Raw genomic sequence first — 22,278 nt, forward strand, 5'->3', positions numbered from 1 at the left:
AGAAAAATAGAAAGCCAAAACTACAATGATAGAAAAAAGAAGCACATACGGACATCAGTAATTACATCAAACATAAAGGGACTAAATATTCCAATTCATAAACAAGAACTGTCAGATCAAGTAAACAAAATCTAGCTTTAAATTCTTTGTGAATATTATATCTAAAAAAACATAAGGATATAAAAAGATTGAAAAACTTAAGAATACAAAAAGAAATACCAGTTGACCTCCTATCAAATAGTGTCTATATTTATATTGAACAAAGTGGGTTTGGGGAGCAAAACAATTATAGAGATATAAAACAATCACTACATAATGATAAAATGTTCATTATGGGGCAGCGACGGTGGCTCGGCGGTTTAGCGCCACCTTCAGCCCAGGGCATGGTCCTGGAGACCCGGATGGAGGCCCATGTCGGGCTCCCTGCATGGAGCCTGCTTCTCCCTCTGCCTGTGTCTCTGCCTCTCTCTCTCTCTCTCTGTGTCTCATGAATAAATAAAATCTTTAAAAAAAAAAAATAAAGTTCAATACACCAAAAAGATATCACATACATGAATGCACCTAGTAACATAACCTCAAAATAGACAAGCAAAGTTACACAACCTCAACAATAAGTTTATAATTTCACCATCACAAGAGGTTATAATATTTGTATAATTTAATTTTATATAAAATATGTATAGTCTGCAATTGTCAAACTAGTATCTATACAGGTCCAGTGCAGCAATGCTTCCTAAATGCTAATGTGCATTAAGTACCACCTGGAGATCTTGCTAAAATAAAGATTCTATAACGGTAGATGAGAAGCAGAGCCTAACTCTACAGTTTTAACAAGCTCCCAGGGGATGTCAATGCTATTCATCCTCAGCACTCTGCCCCAGAGAAAGCCTCATTAAATTACAAATAATGTGTTTTAAACTACTTTCTCTAGCCATAAAGCAATCAAACTAAGAAATAAACAACAACAAAAACGGGATCCCTGGGTGGCGCAGCGGTTTGGCACCTGCCTTTGGCCCAGGGCGCGATCCTGGAGACCCAGGATCGAATCCCACATCGGGCTCCCGGTGCATGGAGTCTGCTTCTCCCTCTGCCTGTGTCTCTGCCTCTCTCTCTCTCTCTCTCTGTGACTATCATAAATAAATAAAAATTAAAAAAATATATATTTAAAAAAAAAAAACAACAACAACAAAAACTAGAAAACCCTCAGGCTTAGAAATTAATAAATATTTTAAAGTAACTCTAGGATCAGTTCATTCTGAATATTAGAAAACATTCATAATTGAAGGATTTTTTTTAATATCAAAATAGGCAAGATGTAGCTAAAGTAATAATCAGAGGGGAAATTATAGCCTTGAGTCTTAGTATTTGAAAAGAAAGGTTAAAATTAGTGAGACAAACATCAAATTTTTAGAAATTAGGAAAAATAGAAGAATAAACCCAACAAAATAGAGCAAAGAAAATGATCATGAAAGATAACATATCAGAAAAAATACATAAAATAAATATAAAATTAAGACTGTTGACACTGCCATAAGCTAACACTTAAAACAGCAAGATGAGGTGCCTGGGTGGCTCAGTCTTCAACTCCTGATTGGGGCTCAGGTCACGATCTCAAGGTTGGAGCTCCAGCCCCATGTCAGGCTCCTGGCTGAGTATGAAGGCTGCTTAAGATTCTCTCTCTCATTCTGCCCCTCCCTAACCTCTCTGCCCCCAGCTCATGCAGGTGTGCTCTCTCTCTAAAAAACAACAACAAGATGTTCTTTCCATTTCCCTCTTCTCTGCTGCAAAGCTTTCAGGTCTGAGGTAAGCCTTACCTCCCTAACACTGTAGCCCTTGCCCCACTGGCCCCTATTTAGACTTAGGCAGTGGTCTGATATCCTTCCCAGCTATAAGGCAGTGCTCTCCGCTCCCACTATTCTAGCACCTTGTGCCTATCCTCAAAAATATTCCAGTTGTAATTATTTATCTATATTATAATTATAATGATTATATACACATAACTATAATTATTTATAATTACTTATTTATATTATGTATTCTGTAATTGTTTAATTTTGTGACCTTGCTAGCTTGTAAGATTCAGGAAGGCAGATATCCAGTGCACGTTGAGAATTTAGCTAAATTACTCCCTGATATTGCGGCCCAGACATCCATTTTGTTTGCTGAAGTGCCCTGTAGGGACCTTAAACTGACTCTAGCCCTCATAGACAAGTGTACTCCCCTAGATAACAGGCCACAAAATCACAAGCAAATGTAAGTTGCTCATATGACTTCTCCAACCTCCCCTATGGTCAATAGTCTGTCCTGTTTCCCAAGGCTTTCCCTTGTGTGCTCCTTAGATAAGATCCCCATGGAACTTTACCACAATCCTGCTTTTTTGGTTTAAAGTGACCAATCCAGGCTTAGCTCCAAAATTCAAGAGCAGTCCACCCACAGACTCTAATAAAGACATGTGCCCCCAGACCCTATCATGATATCTCTCTGCATTCTGCCTTCATCTTCCCGTGTGGCCCCTGGAGGCAGGCCCTGATCTTCTTCCAAGACTTGTGAGTAAAAAACTTCTCTATTCCAATTCTTTTGTCATCTGCTGTTGAACTCTAAGTCATCTGTACTCCATTTAACAAATGTTAATTTAATGAAGTCCTAGCATTGTCTATTTTGTTTGTTTTCCACTCTTTCTCCTCTACTTGACACACAATAGATACTTATCAAATAAGGGGGGGAAATGAATGAAAAGAATGTAGAAAGGAAATAGTCTTATCCTTTAACTTCAAACAGAACTAAAAATAATGAGAAGCTTGTCCATCTTTAAAAATTCAGGAGAAATAAAATTTACAAATTCTATCAAACGTACCACCAAAGCAAAGTAGGTGTGTTTTTAGATCATATGACCAAGGATTTAAAATACTTTATTGCTCCCTTAGGAACCTAACGGATTTGATAAATTCAATAAGTGTTTACTTACTAGAAAATGAGCAACTAATTCTATCAGAAAAAATTCCCTCACAGGGCACTTGGGTGGCTCAGTCGGTGAAGGATCCAACTCTTGGTTCTGGTTCAGGTCATGATCTCAAGGTCCTGGGATCTCCTTGCACTGAGCTCCAGCCTCAGCTTGGAGTCTGCTTGAGTTTCTCTCCCCACCCCCCGTCCCTCCAACTCCAAGCTGGCACATGCATGCATTCTCTCTCTCTCTAAATCTTAAAAAAAAATCCTTATGTTTTAATCACTGCATGTTCACAACAACGTTAAGGGAATGGCTGAAAAAGAAAAATGATTTACTGGCTAAAGTGTTTCTTAATAACCAAACTGCAAGTAACATTTGATTACAGCATTTTGTCACCTCTCTTACGTCAGCCAAATTGAAATAAAATTTGTCAAGTTAGCTAAATCATCTCTTAGCCACTTTCCTTTATTCTGACATTAGACGTGACAGATACAAAACGATCAAAGTAGTAATATTGATCTGACTTTCTATGGTGAAAATTTCTATGGTCAAATTTCTATAGGACTAAGATTAAGTAAAACTTTCATTATTTATTCACAGTGCTGAAGTAATATCCCTAATCTCTGTTTCAATTTCTAACTACTTTAAGCAGTCTCTGTGTTGTTTATTCTAAAATTAATTGGCCATTATTAAAGGTCCATTACCCAAAACAATCCATCTAAGGAGGTCCACAATAAAACTAGCCTTTATCACATTTAAGAAAGCAAACATCAAAAGATCTTTTATTTTAATTTAAAGAAAGAAAATTTTCTGGCAGCCCTGGAGGCTCAGCGGTTTAGCACCGCCTTCAGCCCAGGGTGTGATCCTGGAGACCTGGGATCTAGTCCCGTGTCGGGCTCCCTGCATGGAGCCTGCTTCTCCCTCTGCCTGTGTCTCTGCCTCTCTCTCTCCCTCTCTCTCTCTCTCTCTCTCTCTCTCTCGATGTGTGTCTCTCGTGAATAAATAAAATCTTTTAAAAAAACTTTTTTCACTGAAATTATTAAAAATGATTTTGTCTTCACCTAAGCAATGCTTTAATAGTAAAGAAAAATTTTAATACATACTGCTACAAGCCAAGAGAATAATGTAAATTAATTACAGAACTCAGGGTGGGATTAATAAAGACTTTGATTAGGCACAACAGAAATAACCAAATTATGCAGGATTTTATAACTGCAATTAATTTACATGATTTATTCAGGAGAATATCTTAATAATAAGTACAACTTTTAGTACTCAGTGTAGAGATTACAACAAAATATTCAGAGGAATACCATATAATCAAAATTATAACCTCCAAAGTTTTAGTCAAATGTTCTATACTTTGATATTCAGGAATCCACAAAGAAATGAAAAAAATCTCAAATACTTCTACTAAACTTTAAAATGAAATTCCACAATAACCAACACTTGCTGAGTATTCACTGTACCCTCACCCTCTGGGTGTCACTTAAAGGAGGGAAGGGAGTGAAAGTGGTTGCAGGGAAAAAGCTGCTGAAGTCACCTAGAAAAGACATGATTGGTGGCTTTGACTGGGGTAGGAACAAGGAAAATACACAGAAGTGAAAAGATCCCCGTATTTGACAAAACTTGGAAACTACAGAATTGGCTGACAGATGGGTCATGGAACAGAGAACCCCAAGGAGGAAACAGGAGCAGAGAAGAATCATAAGACTCAAAATCTCATGAAATGATGGTACTTCCCAAAGAGGAAACACCAGGAAAGTAGTGTCTGTGGAAAAGAATAGCACCAAGAGTTAGAGACACTGAGGAAATCAAATACCCAACCTTCAAAACAAAGAAAGAAGGGCCAGAAAACTCAACCTGACTGAGCACAAGGTACAAGCTGATTTAAAATCCTCATTACCGGGCAGCCCAGGTGGCTCAGCGGTTTAGCGCCGCCTTCAGCACAGGGCTGGATCCTGGAGACCCAGGATCGAGTCCCACATCGGGCTCCTTGCACGGAGCCTGCTTCTCCCTCTGCCTGTGTCTCTGCCTCTCTCTCTCTCTCTCTCTCTCTCTCTCTGTGTGTGTCTCTCATGAATAAAATCTTTAAAAATTGATTAATTAATTAATTAAATTGAATCCTCATTAGCGGTAACAGCGTTCATTAGAGATACCACTCCAGAGACATCAAACCAAATGTGCACCATGTAGATCAGTCAGAGACTTTGATTATGCTGGTTCTGCTGTTCTGTTGGTTTCATATTCTTGCAAGCCCCATCTGTCTGGCCACTTGAGACTTCCTAAAGTAGAAGAAGGTATTGTTTCCAGCTACAGCTAATAAGCCCAGGAATCCAAAACAAGAATCTCAGGGGTGAAGGGAAAGAAGGAGAGGAGGAGTGACACAGGCAGTTCTATTAGCTTCAGGTCTGGTCTTGGCCTCTCATCTTCATACCAGAGACTTTAGGTCAAACTGTAATATATCCTAGTCTCTCATTACACTATTCATCCACAGCCCCCACATCTAAGGTCTACTCCCTGTTCCCTACCCCATGCCATCCTAACCGAGTGAACAGGGTGATGACTGTTCCCTTTCAGAAGATTCATACATGGTGCTCACTCTGAATCAGACTTAGCCCCAGCTGTCTAGTCAAAACATGGAGTCTCTGTTCTCATGAAGAACAAGAATTACAGATTCCAAAAGGAGGCTGATGCTGTAGACTTCACAGAATCCAGAACTAGAATCAGAAATGATAGAAAATTTTGTCAACTGAGACCTCTTACTGATCCCTTAAAGATATATACGGGCAGTATATATGACATTCCTCTATGTTGTTATGTCTGAAATTTATTAATTTCCCAGGTGTATAAATGTTCTATTATATAAATATACCCCCAAAATATTAAGCCTTCTACTTTTGAATGGCATTTGGGTTGTTTCTAATTTGGAGTTATTATAGACAATGTTCCAATAAATATTATTTTACGCATAAAAAGATAAAGTGACAACTAAAGAGCATTTCAACCTACCATGCTACCATTAGTTTGTCCATGGTCAGCTAGAGATTTCATTTTCAATGTACTAGAAAATTACCATCACCTTCAACAAGGCCAGTGTTTACTCATATGTAACCATATTAATATAAACTTGACATTATTTAGAGAACAAGTATGCTCTGTAATTATACTAGTAGTAAACTATGTGTTAATTTTAAATAGCTTTCCCATTAAATCACAGAAACAATATGAATTATCAACATTAAAATAGCTTTCCTGAAAATACATAAAAGAATATTCACTGCATCCCTTTTCCTGAATTTGTGTATCTCTCTCCAGACACAATCCTAAATATGGAAACACAGTATAGCATGAGAATCAAGCTTTCAAACATCTCAATAAATGGATACTTCTATAAAAAATAAAAAGTCTCACTAAAACATTAAACAAGAAAAATCACAAAGACAATGGAAAAAAGTCCAGGAGAAAAAAAAATATTTACTGTAGGGCTGTTTACAACAGCAAGAAACTGGGAGGAAAATAACTAGTTACATGAATACTGGTATATCTATTCAAAAGAGTACTGTGCAACCACTAAAACAGAATTAGGAAGATCTTTAAGGACTCCTATGGAAAGATCTCCAAGTTACTGTGGGGGAAAAAAAGCAAAAGGTGCTAGTATGTATATACAATACATGGGTCATCTGTGTAAAAAGAAGAGGACACATTCATGTTTTTGTTCATCTGTACAGTATCTGGAGGGCTACAAAACAAAATGTAAAACAAGTTATATGGGGATTACAAGGAGAGTGGGATTACAGGATCGGGATAGAAAAGAAATTTTCACTGTATAATTTTAATATCATTTCCCACTTCTTTCATGCCTTTATACTACACATGTGTATGTGCCTGACCTGTCAAAAACAATAAAGAGTGTATTTTCCGAGACCAAAGAAACATAATTCATAAGGACAGTTAAATAGAAATTTATAAATTGGTAAAAGAGCACTAAGCAATGACTCCTGTTATTGAGCCAAATAGAGCTTAAAACTTTTTTTGGCTAATACAGGATTATCATGAAAAAGAGTCAGAGTACTATCTTCATCTTATAGAAAAATGATTTACTGCCAAACGTTCATTTTTCAATAATACAAGAAAATCCCTACAAAGCTCTATTTTAAAAAATTGTAATGTACTCTATAACATCCTAAAAATCAAACCAGCCTTTTTAAAAAGTAAATTCAGAATTAGAACACATAAAACGTTATAAGAATCGGTTTAAATAGTAACTGATAGTAATTGATATATATGGCAAAAAAACAAGTTTCTCTTAAGTATTATAGTACTTCATATTAATAGTTTTGTTCTAGGTTTATACCTATTTATAGGGTACATATAATTTATTAGATTAGTACTGTATCACTTGGACTATGCAGTTAAAACCAGGCACCATGAATCACCTAGTAGAAGCTACTCATATTACAGAAAAAAATCAAAAAATAAACTTGGAACTCAAAATCTGGAAGAACACTTAGATACCACCTAGTTGTTCAATTTATAGATTAAATAATTGAGTTTCAGAGAAGTTACACAGCTGGTACTTCTCAGTCCCCAATCAGTTATTTGACTCTAACCACGCTATAAACCCAATCTTCAAAGTCATAACAAATTATCACTGATATATTCACTATTATATGCATTAGTGAAGACAGGAACTGCCATAAATTACTGAAAACCCACATGAAAACTAATATTACATATACAATAATAACTCACAGCTTCATAGATGCTATCTCTCAGTTACCATTTATAAAAACTGGCTCCAGAATAAAAGAAAGTGAGTTAATAACCTGGGAGTTAAGAAAATACAGAAAGTAGCAAGGGGAAGCTATCTAGCAATCACTCATTCAAACAATGTGTATAAAGATATTACAAAATTATTATACTACAATAGAAATTCAGCTTATGTCCTGGCAAAAATGTCTAATGTGGATCCAAAGTTAAAGGGATGGGAAGTTTTTAAACATTATCCAACTGTCTATTATATTTCAAGTATGTGAATATAAGTCATCTTCAAATTTTACCTAAAATATATATCAGACCAATGAATTCAGTTAATGTTTACTATGCCTATGTGCAAACTACAGATTAATCTAAAAAAAAATCACTATTTTTCCTCAAACAAAAATGTGTGGACTCAGGTTCTGAGCTCTTGTAGATGTGTAACACAGATTCTACTGGAAAAACAGGGTTAGCAAGAAGAGTAATGGGATATTAATAAAATGACCGATTTGTTGTCCTAGGTTTTCCTGGCCAGGAGAATGGAGAATGGAAAAACTGAACCATGAAATCAAAAAGGCATCTGTCTTCCAGGTTTCTCTCTGCCAATGTCTTGAGAAAAATGTTTGAACTTTCCTGTTGGCTTTGTATGCAAATAGCTCCAGATGCAAAGTGAACCACATCTAAGTTATTTGGTTCAACATCTGCTGGTCCAATTCCCATTATTCCTTCTAAAGGGTCGGCTTGTGACAGACAGTTTAGTTTGCCCTCTATATAAGCTGTTTTAAAGGAGCTAATTTGGATTAAAGTATCTATCTAGACCACTTGCTTTTCTCTTTGATGGTCAATGCATTCTAATGTGGTTCTGTGCAGTGCTACAAGTAACCTAGAAACATATTGGAAAGGACAGTATTCAAGGTTTCGCCTCCCACCTCGCCTTCTACACAATTTATATTTATACAGTCAAAAAGTAAAAAGCAAATAGTCATTTGCCTCTAAAACAGCACCACCCACATTGTACACAATGGCAACGTGACACTTTCTGACCTAATGTTCTTTTCATGAAACCTCTATCAAATATTTGATGCTAAAGTTATTGATAAAAGCATTTACCAATATTAACAATGCATTTTATGAAACATTCAGTCATCTGAGATGACAATTTTCATATGCATCACTGAAAATGGAATAAGGTCCATAGCACATGCCACTTAGTATCTGATACATGGTATACTTTCAAACATTTGATAAATGAGTGAATTAGTGAATAAATGAACAACAACAACAAATCTAAAGAATTAAATTGGGGATCCCTGGGTGGCTCAGCAGTTTGACACCTGCCTTTGGCTCAGGGCGTGATCCTGGGGACTCAGGATCGAGTCCCACATCCACCTCCCTGCATGGAGCCTGCTTCTCCCTCTGCCTGTGTCTCTGCTCCTGTCTCTCTCTCTGCATCTCTCATGAATAAATAAATAAAATCTTAAAAAAAAAAAAAAGAATTAAATTAAATAAATCCCATGGATTCTGAAACTGGGGGTCTGGTACAACCAGAAAACAATAAAAAAACATACTGAGGAGCACCTGGGTGGCTCAATGGTTCAGCGTCTGCCTTTGGCTCAGGTGGGGATTCTGGGGTTCTGGGAAAAAGTCCCACAACAGGCTCCCTATGGAGCCTCTGCCTATGTCTCTGCCTTTCTGTCTGTCTCTTATTAATAAATAAATAAAATCTTTAAAAAGAAAAAAGAAAAAACACATACTGAACCCAAAACAAAGACTAGAAGTCCAATGTTCTTAAAATATATAAGGTCAAGTAGAAAAAGTCCTTCCTTCAAGAGGATACAGTAGAGAGGACAAATTGCACTGCAAGATAAAAATGAGGAAAAGAGAAGAAATCAGAATATCCATCTATGTATATATGTCTATATTCTGATACATATATATATTCATTTATCAGTGTGTGTGTATACATATATATATATATATATATGTATCTCAGAAGATAAACATTCACTTTAAAAATGTAGCTTACTAAAAAGGAGAACATTACCAGTCTCATAAAAATGTTGAGAATGATTTCAAAAAATCAAAAGATCTCTTAGCCTTAGCAAAAGAAAAAAATTCTCTTTCTTTTAAAAAGTACAGTTCTATGATTAGTTAAGTCAAAACTTTCTGATATTATATGTATGCAAAATCTGGAATGATTTTCCTTTACAAAAATAAATAAGAAAAATAAGTAAAAGAACTGGATATTACCATCATTGCTTCTAGACTCTAATATTTTTTAACTAAAATTTAGTCTAACCTCTACTGTCCTCTACTGTTACCTGCTGACACACAATAGGACCAGATAAGAAATCGGGGGGGGGGGGGGGGGGGAAGAGTAATACAGCTGTTCTATCTTTCTGCAAATCTGTGACTACTCTTGTTAATCATTATTTCCAGATCATTTGTCTGTATTGGGAGTGACCAGGAAAGTTAACTGAAGCCTGGAGTATAGTTTCTTTGCCATGTTTGAATAATTATCTAAGATTTCCAAGATTACTATACTTTTTTTCTTAAGATTTTATTTATTTATTTTACAGAGAGAGAGAGCACAAGCAGAGGGAGCTGGAGAGGGAAAGGGAGAAGTGGACTCCCCACTAAGCAGGGAGCCTGATGTAGGGCTTGATCCCAGGATCTTGAGATCATGACCTGAGCCAAAGGCAGACATTTAACTGACTGAGCCACCCAAACTCCCCTAAGATTACTACAGTTTTTAAGGAAAGTTTAGGTTTACCTTCCTCTACCTTGTGACTGAAAGATTATTTAATTACCTCCAAAGAATTAAAAATAATTAAAAAGAGTTACTGTTGTTGAATCACGATATTGTCCACTTGAAACTAATAAACACCATATGCTAACAAATTAAAATAAAAACTTCTTTTAAAAAAGAGTTACTTTTGAAAACAAATCTGTTTAATTAATCATTAAGAAATAATTACTGAGCACTGTTCATTAACAAGGCACCATGTTATACTAAGTACTTAGGATTCACAAGGGTTTAAAACACAATCTCTACCCAAGAAGGTTTAGACTAAAGTAAACATGTAGAGACAGCAGTCATACTGATAAAATATTTTGAAAAATGTAAATTAGTACACCCATGTTTATAGCAGCATTATTTACAATGGTCAAAGGAAGCAACTCAAGTGTCCACTGATGGATTAATGAATAAAAAATGTGGTCTGTACATACAGTGGAATGTTATTCAGGCTTAAAAAGGAAAGACATTCTGACACATGCTACAAAATGGATGAAACCTGTGGACATTATGCTGAGTGAAATAAGCCAGTCCTAAAAGACAAATACTGCATGATTCTATTTATATGAGTTGTCTAGAACAGACAGAAAGTGGAATGGTAGCTCCCAGGGGCTGGGGCAGGGAAGGGTATATAGGTAGTTATTGTTTAATAGCTATAGAGGTTCACCTATACAAGATGAAAATGTTCTGGAGATTGGTTGCACACCAATGTGAATATACTTAATAATACTAAACTATATACTTTAAAATTATTAATGTGGTAAATCGTATATGTTATTTTACCACAATTTAAAAAATTAGCCAAAGTGCCAAGCAAATGATGCAAAATAAAAAAAGATACAGTTCAAAAGAAAGAGCAATCATGACACACGGATTCAGCAGTTATGAGACATGGATTCAGAAGGCTCTATGCCTTGTTTTGAAAGAAAAATGAGACTCTAGCAGATAGGAGATAAAGGAAAGTACTACAATCAGAGCAATGGCAAAGTGATAGAACAGACATCATCCAGAAACAAAATGTGGATCATAATTTGACTGCCCACAGGCTTCAAAAACAATAACCGTGAAAGGTAAACTAGAAGGAAAGGCTATGAAACAGAAAATGCCTGATAAAGGCAATTGTTCTCACTGAGTATCTTTCACTAAAATAAAATAATAATTACCACACTTTTACTAAAAGTAAAGGCAGAAGTAAAAATAAATTGGTAACTTCATATTCACTCGTCTCTTGCTTATATTCTCCAACTGCCATGATGATGATGGAAGTGTGGAGATACATTTTACAAGTTAGATGCCATACACTGATGAGATGTGGGCTTACAGATAATAGCTTATATACAGAACCAACATGTGCATTTCATTTACTCTGACTGGCAACTTTTTAATATCATCATCAGCTCCGCACAGAAACTAGCACGCTAAAAGGCCCCACTATGTAAATGATGCTAATATTACAGGGAGATGCATGCTCAACCCCATTCATTAACAGTACTGTAGGCTACAAACGGACATTGTTTATAAGATAAATTAATTATCCCAGCTGCTATTATGAAATCATCCTCCAACTGTCAGCCCATGTGACACATGACACATGATCATTAAGCCACACTAAGCCTTCTACATTCTTTACTTAAAATCTTTTATCCTAAACCCAAAAATGAAAATTTCTATTCTTCCTCAAGTACTTTAAAAACTCAAACCAAATATTTCTGAGTAATCTTCTAGAATTTTAAGCTGTGGTAAAACTTCGTTAATAATCATCTCTTTTAAAAATATTTTTCATATAGATCACAACCTGTTAGGGTGTATATGGAAAACCAGACAAAAGGAGAATATTAGTCTTTTCTTAAACTGAAAAGAATGTACTTTAGATCTCTTAAAGCTTCCTATTTTCTCCGGACTTTAGTGTGGAAATGATTACATTGGGCAGCCCTGGTGGCTCAGTGGTTTAGCGCCACCTTCGGCCCAAGGCATGATCCTGGGAACCCAGGATCCAGTGCCGCGTCGAGCTCCCTGAATGAAGCCTGCTTCTCTCTCTGCCTGTGTCTCTGCCTCTCTCCCTCTGTGTCTCTATGAATAAACAGATAAAATCTTTAAAAAAAGAAAGGAAAGAAGAAAGAAAGAAAGAAAGAAAGAAAGAAAGAAAGAAAGAAAGAAAGAAAGAAAGAAAGAAAGAAAGAAAGAATTACATTGTTACACTAATTAGGTTCAGATCACTCTATTCTAAAGAGCTTCTGGATACCTGCATTAGTGCAGACTTCTCCAGTAAGCAGAGGAAGAGAATTTTCAACAAAAGAGAAAGACTACTTGGCTGAGCCAACATCTACCATGTCTTAACTTCGGCTCTTGGCCAGATGAGTTTATCTCTACTTCCGCAAGTTGCTGAGGAAATTCAGGAAAAGTACTTTCATCAGGTCTGATTTTTTAAAAGTGAGGGAGTAACTGGGTGTGCTGTCTGTGTGTACATACATGCACACTAGAGGAGCTGTTCTTTAATTCTAATTAGGTTTTGAGGGCTTGACCTTCAAATATATAGACATATATATGACATATAATCTTTACTCTTAGAGAACAGGAATTAGATAATCTGTCCACAATATACAATTCTTTAATACACTGATATGATAATTATAGGAAAACAGATTCTGTTTTTGCTTTCATACAAAGTAAAGAAGTACAATTTGGCTTCGACTTCCAATCTACTGAAACCTTTTCTTTAAAAGCCATTTCTGACTGCAATCTCACTGACCTCTCTTACATACAGCCGTTGACACCAGCGACCATACCTTCTTTGAAATGTTCTACTCCTGATGCCTACCCCATACTCTCTTTATCGCTCAATCTTCCTGTGTCTTTCTCTTCCTCTTGTTCCCTAATTACAGACATCCAAATTTCTCTACTTAACCCTATTCTCTTTACATACTGTTTCCCCCAGTAATCTCCTACAACTACAACTGTCCCATCTATGAGAAAACTCCCAAACCACGAACTCTAGCCTTAATCCTTCTCCTGAACTGTAGGTACCTTAAATATATAAGTCTAAGATAAATTCATTAGGCTTATGCTGTCTCAAACCAACTTTCTAAAATTCTCTATTTCTGTTCAAGGTAATACCACTCCTTCAGAATCAAGGCTTGAAACCTCAAAAATCAATTATGACTCCTCCCTAACCTTTACATCCAGGCAGCCAGAGAGCCCGGCTAATGTTTCCCACCCCCCCCCCCCAAAAAAACCGAGTTAACTTAAAAAAGACCTGAAGTATAATCTGAAAGACTAGATTTTATTCCTAAACATATTTATCTGTATCAAACTCCAAAACTTTTATAACCCATCATTCTGTCAACTGTATAATAGATAATACTGTAACTGCCCTATCCACTTTACAATCGAAAACCCTAAACCATCATATAAATATCATTATTCCAACCTTTCTATTAATTTTCCTTGCCACCCTAGTTGTCTTTGATTCAGTTATTCCTTCTTTTTTAAAAAAGATTTATTTGTTTGAGAGAGAGACAGAGAGAGAGAGCCAGCACGTGTGTTTACAAGTGGGAGAAGGGTCAGAGAGAGAGAATCTCAAGCAGACTACCTGCTGAGTGCGGAGCCAGAAGCTGGGCTGATCTCACAACCCATGAGATCAGGACCTGAGCTGAAACCAAGAGTCAGACGACAGTTAACTGAGCCATCCAGGCTCCCTTCATTCTTTTTTTTAATTATTCTTTCTTACTAATTATTATTCAGAAAGTATAAATACTTACTGAGAACTAACTATAAGCTATGCACTATGCTCGGCATTTAAGACATAACAAGGAGACAAAGAGATATACTGCCTAATCCCACAAAATTTACAGCCTAAAATGCAGTCAGAAGATAGATGCAGAGAGACAAGGGAGGGTTCTCTGGGAAGGCTTCCCAGAAAAAGACATATTAAAGCAAAAAACAGCACATAAAACAAATAGCAGTTAGTATAATAAGAGAGCGGGAGAGAGTAGCGGTGGGAAACAAGGTGAGAAATTCCAGGCAAAGGAAACCACATACATAAATTCCTTAAACAAGAATGAACATCCTAACTATGTCACCCTCTTTCCCACATTTACATCTTTCTTTCATTTCTTTTTCTCCCTTCAAAATCTCTTCCCATTCTCCCATCTCTGTCTACTGAAATCATTAGCATCCTTCAAAGCCTAGATCAATAACATACACCCAGCTTCAAGGATAGTACTTGACTCATACCAGGCATGAAATAAACATTTGCTAAATGAATGGATGATGAAATCATCATTCTTCCCAAATCACAAATCTGCTTCATATTACAAGTATGTATGTGTCTGCCCTATCTTCCCTTGAAGTAAAGGATACATTCCCACAGCACCTAATGCATAATAAACACTGGAAAAATATTTGCAGAATGAATAACTCTAATAATCTAAGACTAAGCAGAGCTGTTAAAGGATACTTTCATCTTCTACTTCTAACTTTACAATGATTTGGCAGAATAAAAAGTCTACAAAATTCAAAATATTTATACATGAATTATATTAATGTTGAATATTAGGTCTCCTATAAAATATCTCCAATAATGGAATTTATTTTTGCATTCAACTTCTTAGACGGCTAAATTTTGATGTTTAATATTTTCTGAATGACTTTCCTGGAGGAAAAAAAAATTCTAAATTTAAATACTGGTAAAGATGTTAAATTACTTTAGAATATTTTTAGAACCTAAGAAAAAGGAGTCTTTTTAATTAACCAACTAAACAGCCTAAAAATATTATTTGGTATTTCATTTTCCTAAAACTAAGATGAATTAGGAAATGTAAATTATACTTTAATTTCATGTAATGTTCATGATATCATTTTTGGAATCGTGCCTCAAGCCACACTGAGGAATTTGTTATGCAATTTATAATCTGTTATGAAAAAAAACCTAAATTAAATCTGGGTCATTCCATTTTTCAGATCAAAGAAGGCCAAGTAAAAAAGTAAAATGAGGCTTTCAAAGAAAAGGCAAAGTGTTAAATAAGAAAAAAAAAAATTCAAGTTACTGCATAGTAGTCACCTGTAGGAAAAGCAGCCCAAGGAATGGCAGGAGATGTAGTTTGGGTTTCACCATTTCCACCATCAAAAATCTCTGCAGCCTAGAAAAAAAGGCAAATTTATTTTACTTTTTAGATAAAAAGTAAAAATGCTATTTAAGCAATCAAGCCTTCCAGTCCCACAAACATATTCTGTGATATACCACACATTTTCAAATTCCCTCCAAATACTCAATTGCTTTTCAGTCTTCATAGTTAGCACCCCAACGACTATTCACTAACCCCCCAGTATGCAAGCTCTATTATTTTTAAATAAAAATCTCCCTTCCTAACTAAAATATATCAACTGCCTATGAAAATTTTCTTTTGTATATTCTAGTCACATTTTCACTTGCAAACTTTTTTATATCTAAGTACTCTAAATACATATTTTTCATTAATTAGCCCAAGACCTAATAGAGATCAATTTAAGGAAATAGGATTCATCTATATTCTTCAATAATCTACCAGGTGGGCTTACTAGCATTCAACATTCAGAGAATTCCTAAAACTGGTGTTCTAAATTAACAAGCCTTCCCACTAAATAATTTTAAAAGTAAGGGACAATTACTGAATGTTGAGTTTGTGGGTAAGAGTTTTCTCTCTCTCTTAATTGTCCAGATCACAGCAAAATCATTACTAAGAAAAAGAACCAGAATTTCAATTTGGATTCTGTACCAAGTTGTCAACCAAAAAGAAGTCAACTGAGGCAACCTGCCACACAAGCTAAGTGATGAAGAATATCGTAACTATTATCTATAAACTATGAAAAATGAACATGGCTTATACAATCAAGGATGGACACCTTCCATTTCTACAACCAGATGTAAAAAAGAAACCTAATAACCAATTAAACTGGAATAATTGGTTAACACTGTAAATATGTAATACTGAAAGGAATAGATCCATTGACTATAACACTGAAGTATAATTTTACTCTGAGGAAAACTACCCACTCTATTTTTTTCTGATATAATAAGCCAACCATGGTTTAAGTAAAGGAAGACTGTATTAAGTTTTAATCTTCAAATAACTGACAGCTTGTAAACAATAAACTAAAACATGTATCATCCTCTAAATCAACGAATTTTAACAAAATTTTAAATGCTACATTTCAGTAACAGAAGATTTAATCACCCAACAAAATCAAAACATTTAAGAAAATGCAAAAAACATACAAATGTGCTAAACAAAAACCAGTTTTAGATGAAATGCACAAAACAGTTATGTCCATATTGACAGATATTATAGATCAATGGACAAGAAAATGATCTTAATCTGAAAAACCTCACACCATTCTTTCATGATATTCAGAATACTGAATATATACTTAATATCTTGTTTCTCCTATTAATATCATTAATTGAACTCCTTATTTTTAATAAGCAATCCTTTTTTTACCAAATCCCAAACTAGGTAAAAGTTTTACTAAAAAAAAAAAAAAAAAAAAAAAAAAAAATCACAGAGCTCACTTGGTAGTTCCAGGACTTGAGCTCAGGCATCCTGACTCCTAATCCAGAGATTTTCCTGCAAGACTATACTGGCTCCATAAAAATAACTGGGTTACAAAATATTTCAATAAAATGAACACACACTGAAAAGGATTAAGGAAAAGACAGGGCTTCTTCAGCTAACAATTTCCACTTACAAAGCAAGCAACTTAAACCTGAGAGAATAATCTAACAACACAAACATACTAATTAGCTCTTTAAGCCACCAAGATGCTATGAAGTTAATACACTAAATCAACTCATTACAGGTATAAACATGAAAATATATGGCAGATTTGCAATACTCATCCTTCATCCCACAAGTATTTCCTAATAGACATGTATCCCAGCAAAATCATCAGTTGACAATTCTTAAAACATCTCTAATGCTTCCACTAGCAGCATTTAATTACCTCAATTTAAACCATTCCGTGGGCACAACCATAGGTTCAATAATAATTAGTTTTACCTTTCAAAGGGATACAATTTTCCTTGATTTCATTTTATTATTCCAGTGTTACATTAAAAATGATCAAAAATGATCATGAATACCAGTGATAAATAATATATCTTCAAAATAGTATACTCCATTATAACCCCACAAAGTTAAAGCAATTACATAAGCAAGGTAAGGTAAGTAATTGCACATACCTCAAAACCACCAAAATCATCATCATCCATTCTTCAAGTGCACCTGAAAAATACCAGAACACATTAAAAGAAGCCCACATGCACATTTATGTCAAAACATTTTCCTGACTTAAATGTATACATTTTGACTTGTAAATTAAAACTATTTCATTTAGGTTAAAAAAAATCTACTTTTTCTAACTATATTGGTATGCATTTTTTAATGCAAAAAGACTGGTGTTTTCTTGGCAAAATTAGCCATTCGGGCAAAATTAGCAATTTCTGTGACTTTTTCAGCAACCATGTATTTTGCCATTTTGTGTTGAGATGCCAGGAGTGGAAAAATATTCTTTTACATTTTAATTTGCTTTTCCCAAATTGGCGCTAGGGCTCAATTCAATAATGCTTCCTGCTTTTTGCATCTATTCCTCAGTTGTCTGGCAACATCAGCACAAACTCCACTAAGAACAGGACTGTGGTGAATTTTTGGAAATCTGTCCCCTACCACAAAGGTTCTTCCCTCGGTTTCATGGCCGAGGTTGATTTAGATTTTCAAAATTGATCAGCATTTTTGAGCTGTGGCCACAACTTCTGGAGCATTTTGATATGTGTATTTTTAGCTGAAACTGCTTTGCACTTTTGGAAAAATGTGGAGCAAGTTACTAGGCTGATCAAGATAAATCAAGTCATGTATTCATGGGAGACCAGGGAAGAGAAAAACACAAGTGAATATCCTGAATTCCTCTCTTTACAGTTAAACTATGGAGGAGACAAGCAGTAAGATAATACATGCTTTATTTTATCCTTAATGGTTCTCATAAAAATGGAAGGACAAAAACCATTACCTGGACTCTAAAAAGAAGAAAAAGAAAAAGCTTTTATCTAACAAACTATTTAAAAAAAAAAAAAAAAAAAAACCTGGGAAAGTAAAACAAATAATAGATGGTTTACATTTAAACAAAAAAATAAATTCACAATGAGTTGTGAATCAGCAGCCACAAATAACACTCAAGTCAATAATAACTGATTTCTTTTTTTATCTTTCAAAAGTGAATGAATGTATCCAAATTATTAATTATAGTTTCCTTGACTCACTAATACAAGATGAACTTGGTTACAGGAAAACAATCTTCTCCAACTTCTTAAAAAACAGCTAAACAAATTAAACCATGTTAAGCAATAATCCTAAAGCATTTTCTAAGGCACTCTGCCTTGAGTGATAAAGCAGTAGTCATCTATAGTGAGGCCTTTCCTTGTCAATGAAGTTCATATTAATGCCTTCAAAAATAAAATTCAAAAACTCGTCAAATAAAAATAGTGAAACACATTCTCAAGGATTGTTTTGTTTTAATAAACAAAGAAAATTTATTTTTACAGAAACTCAGTAGGTAATGACACTAAAAGGAATATATGTAGACAGAAGTACATATAAAAAGGAAGGACATTAACCAAAATGAGATACCACTGTTGTCACCATTACCTACAATTTAATAGTTTGATGAAAATGTTTGAAAAGATGTATTTCTCAAAAAAAAAAAAATCAAAGCTAAGCAAGTTATCCACATACAACACTTAAAAAATATAAACCAGACTTTCAGAAACTTTTGATGGTGGTTAGTTTGAAATGGAATTCACATTAATTCTGTGTTGCAAGCAAACAGAAATCTGTATGTGATTATATTTTTCATGAAGAAATTATGAAATAAGAGTGATATGGATACTGAGAATTAACCAAGTCAAACTATAAACACTAAGTCTGTGTTTTCCACATGTATTTCATGAATCTCATGAGACAATTAAAAAACTATTTTTAGCTTCTACAGCACTGTATCCAAATAATACAGTTTCAAAAAAATAGAATGTCTAGAGTAATGCTTCTACGTGTTTTTGTAGATCACATCCCAATAAAATATTCGTAAGGTGCCAGAAAACTTGAAAACAAAAACAGCCATGTTTAACAATCATGTCAGCTTATTTGCCTGTGTTAATGAACCAAACACAATCACTTTCCTAAGTACTGATTTATTTAATTTTTTTTAAGATTTTATTTATTTATTCATGAGAGACACAGAGAGAGAGAGGCAGAGACATAGGCAGAGGGGGAAGCAGGCTCCCTGTGGGGGAGCCCAATGCAGGACTCAATCCCAGGACTCTAGGATCACCACCTGAGCCAAAGACAGATGCTCAACCACTGAGTCACCCAGGTGCCCCCGAAGTGCTTATTTAACTCTACAAAAGAATACATCAATGATCATTAATGTTTTCTATATACCAGCAACATTTATATATTAAAAAGATGACAGTTTTCCTCTATTTTCAAAGAAATACTAACATATTTTAAAAGATAAATGTCTTGAGTTTCTTAAAATATAATAATCAGGGAAATATTATTTTAAAGTTAACAATTTTCCAAATATTTTTGTTTCAAATCCTAGTATAGTTTGTTTCCTTCTGAACATACAAAAAGCAGGAGAAAGTTAAATTAACAGCATTCATTTGTAGAAATCAACTTCAATAAATACAAAAGATAAAAATTAGTTTTTAAAAGAAAATATTATAAGTGTGGTCTCCCTTATAGATTCAGTTACTGTAGCACATTTAAAACATTATATTACCTAAAATGCATATAAAATTTTTTTAGAATATTTCTAACACTTAATATTATACCCCATTAAACTCCAAATACAATACAGCAACACCAGATATACCTGTCATGTAAGTTACCGAGTCACAAGCCTGGCTAAAAAATTAGCAGATCATATAGTTCATCATTTTGTGTCATGGTAGGAGAAAAGATGTATGATTCTTATGATTAGGTATCTACATGAAAGATTTCACAGTTTCTATTTTAACAATTCTCAGACTTTATTATATCTGAATTTGATCTCTTCTGTTGCACTACTGTATTAAATCCCTCATTAATTATTCTCAGTATTTAAAATATTGCTAATATTTTATAAGAAAAACATATATACAACACTTACAGTAACAAATTTTTATGAAGCAACTCTATAGAAGAGAACACTCCAGATCCTCAAGGAATTAAGGTCTGGGGAGGTGAGAAGGGAAGAGTGTAAGAAAACCATGCAAATTTTAAGAATATGAGCTATAAGGCAGCCTTAAGAAAGAAGAAAAAATGTCCAAGGTGGGAGGAAAGACTTTCAGATGGTGATATATCTGATTGGAGCATCATGAAATGCTTCAGGTGGGAGATATTTGAGATCCATTTCAACAAACATAACAGAGAATTTTAAATGGCACATTAAGAACATGCATTTTATTAAAGACTCTTCTGAAAAGTTTTTTCCTAAAAAACAGCAAAGATTTATTTTTATTGTTTGCTTCTACATAAACACAGGATCAAAAAGAATGTGAAATGAGAAAACTGCAAAAAAATTTGAAAGCAAATACAAGGAAGATGAATCTAAAACTATCAACCGGAAAAATAAAAATCAATCACAATTACATCAAAGAATCCAAAAAAGGCTAGGAATGCATGGCAAATTGGATAAAGGTGAGACTCAAAAAAAAGAGTGGCAGATGTATATCCCAAGATCCCCTTCCAGAATCTGCACAAGAGGACAATGTACAGTTCTTCATCACAGCAGAAGACTGAAGGGTTATTCCCTGGACAGGGTAAAGCTAAGGGTCTCCAGATTAGAAGACACTGAGACAGTTGGACTAAAAATTGTATTAAATATTAAGACCTATTCCCCAAACCTCTTTGATCACTTGACAACCAAACTGCCACCAGCTAGGTTTCAGCCTCTAGTCATCAGATTAGGAGATTCTTCTTTAGTGAATCAAATCAACCCATGAAAAAGTACCCCATGAGAGACTCCACCAAAAAATCAGTCAGTCACTTACTCAGGTAACACTACTTTGACCACCCTATCCACATGCACAGACTTTCTGATTTGCTCCTGATTTCAATAAGAAGATGAATAGTATAATGGCTAAAAGAAGACTATTGAGTCAGGGTGCCTAGATTCAAATTCTAGTTCTGCCACTTAACTGTTACATTGGCCAGGTTACTTAAACACTGTATATACATCATTTTCCTCACCTGTCAAATAGGGATAGTAATACCACTACTACTGATAATAATATGGTAACTAGCTCCTAAAATCTTTATGAGGATTAAAGAAGTTAAAATAGATGAACTACTTATAGCAGGGTCTGGCACATTCTAAGTATTGTACTAATATTTCTATTTCATTAGTGCTTCACCTTTATAAGGAAGCAGATGGCCAAAGACAATAAAAGACATGAAGGAAATATCTAACACAAGAAACAAGAGATCAGGCCAAAATAAGAGGAAAAAATGTGGAAAAAATAGACTCCACAAGAAAATTTTCAAAAAAATAAAAGCTGTAACTACTACTTTCAGAGTCAACAACAGAATATAGTACATCCATGAAATAAGAACAGGAAGCCCTAATTTTTTCTTGGGGGGCAGTAGAAATAGAGAGGGGTATGCACCAAGACTAAGGCCTTGAAAATGAAAATGAAAATGATTACAGAAATGAAAATTTGCAGGGTGGGTAATAAAGCTGGGGAAATTTCCTTTAAAAAGAAGAG

At 34.7% G+C, this 22,278-nt stretch overlaps 1 protein-coding gene across 3 annotated transcripts in view; it reads right to left on the minus strand.

Annotated features, from left to right (window-relative positions):
* Positions 1-22,278, minus strand: part of CCDC91 (coiled-coil domain containing 91) — a 326,884-nt gene that overhangs the window by 235,155 nt on the left and 69,451 nt on the right. For 2 of the 3 annotated variants that reach the window (XM_072765661.1, XM_072765662.1), the window contains exons 2-3: positions 17,719-17,761; positions 15,562-15,640 (exon numbers count right to left, since the gene is read on the minus strand). In XM_072765661.1, coding sequence (XP_072621762.1) covers positions 15,562-15,640; positions 17,719-17,748 — 109 coding nt within the window. In that variant the 5' untranslated portion in view covers positions 17,749-17,761. Of the gene's footprint in view, positions 1-15,561; positions 15,641-17,718; positions 17,765-22,278 lie in introns of those variants that run through there. The other variant, XM_072765663.1, reaches the window with a different exon arrangement.

This window comes from Vulpes vulpes, chromosome 8 (genome assembly GCF_048418805.1).
Source record: "Vulpes vulpes isolate BD-2025 chromosome 8, VulVul3, whole genome shotgun sequence".
Classification (NCBI taxonomy): Eukaryota; Metazoa; Chordata; class Mammalia; order Carnivora; family Canidae; genus Vulpes; species Vulpes vulpes.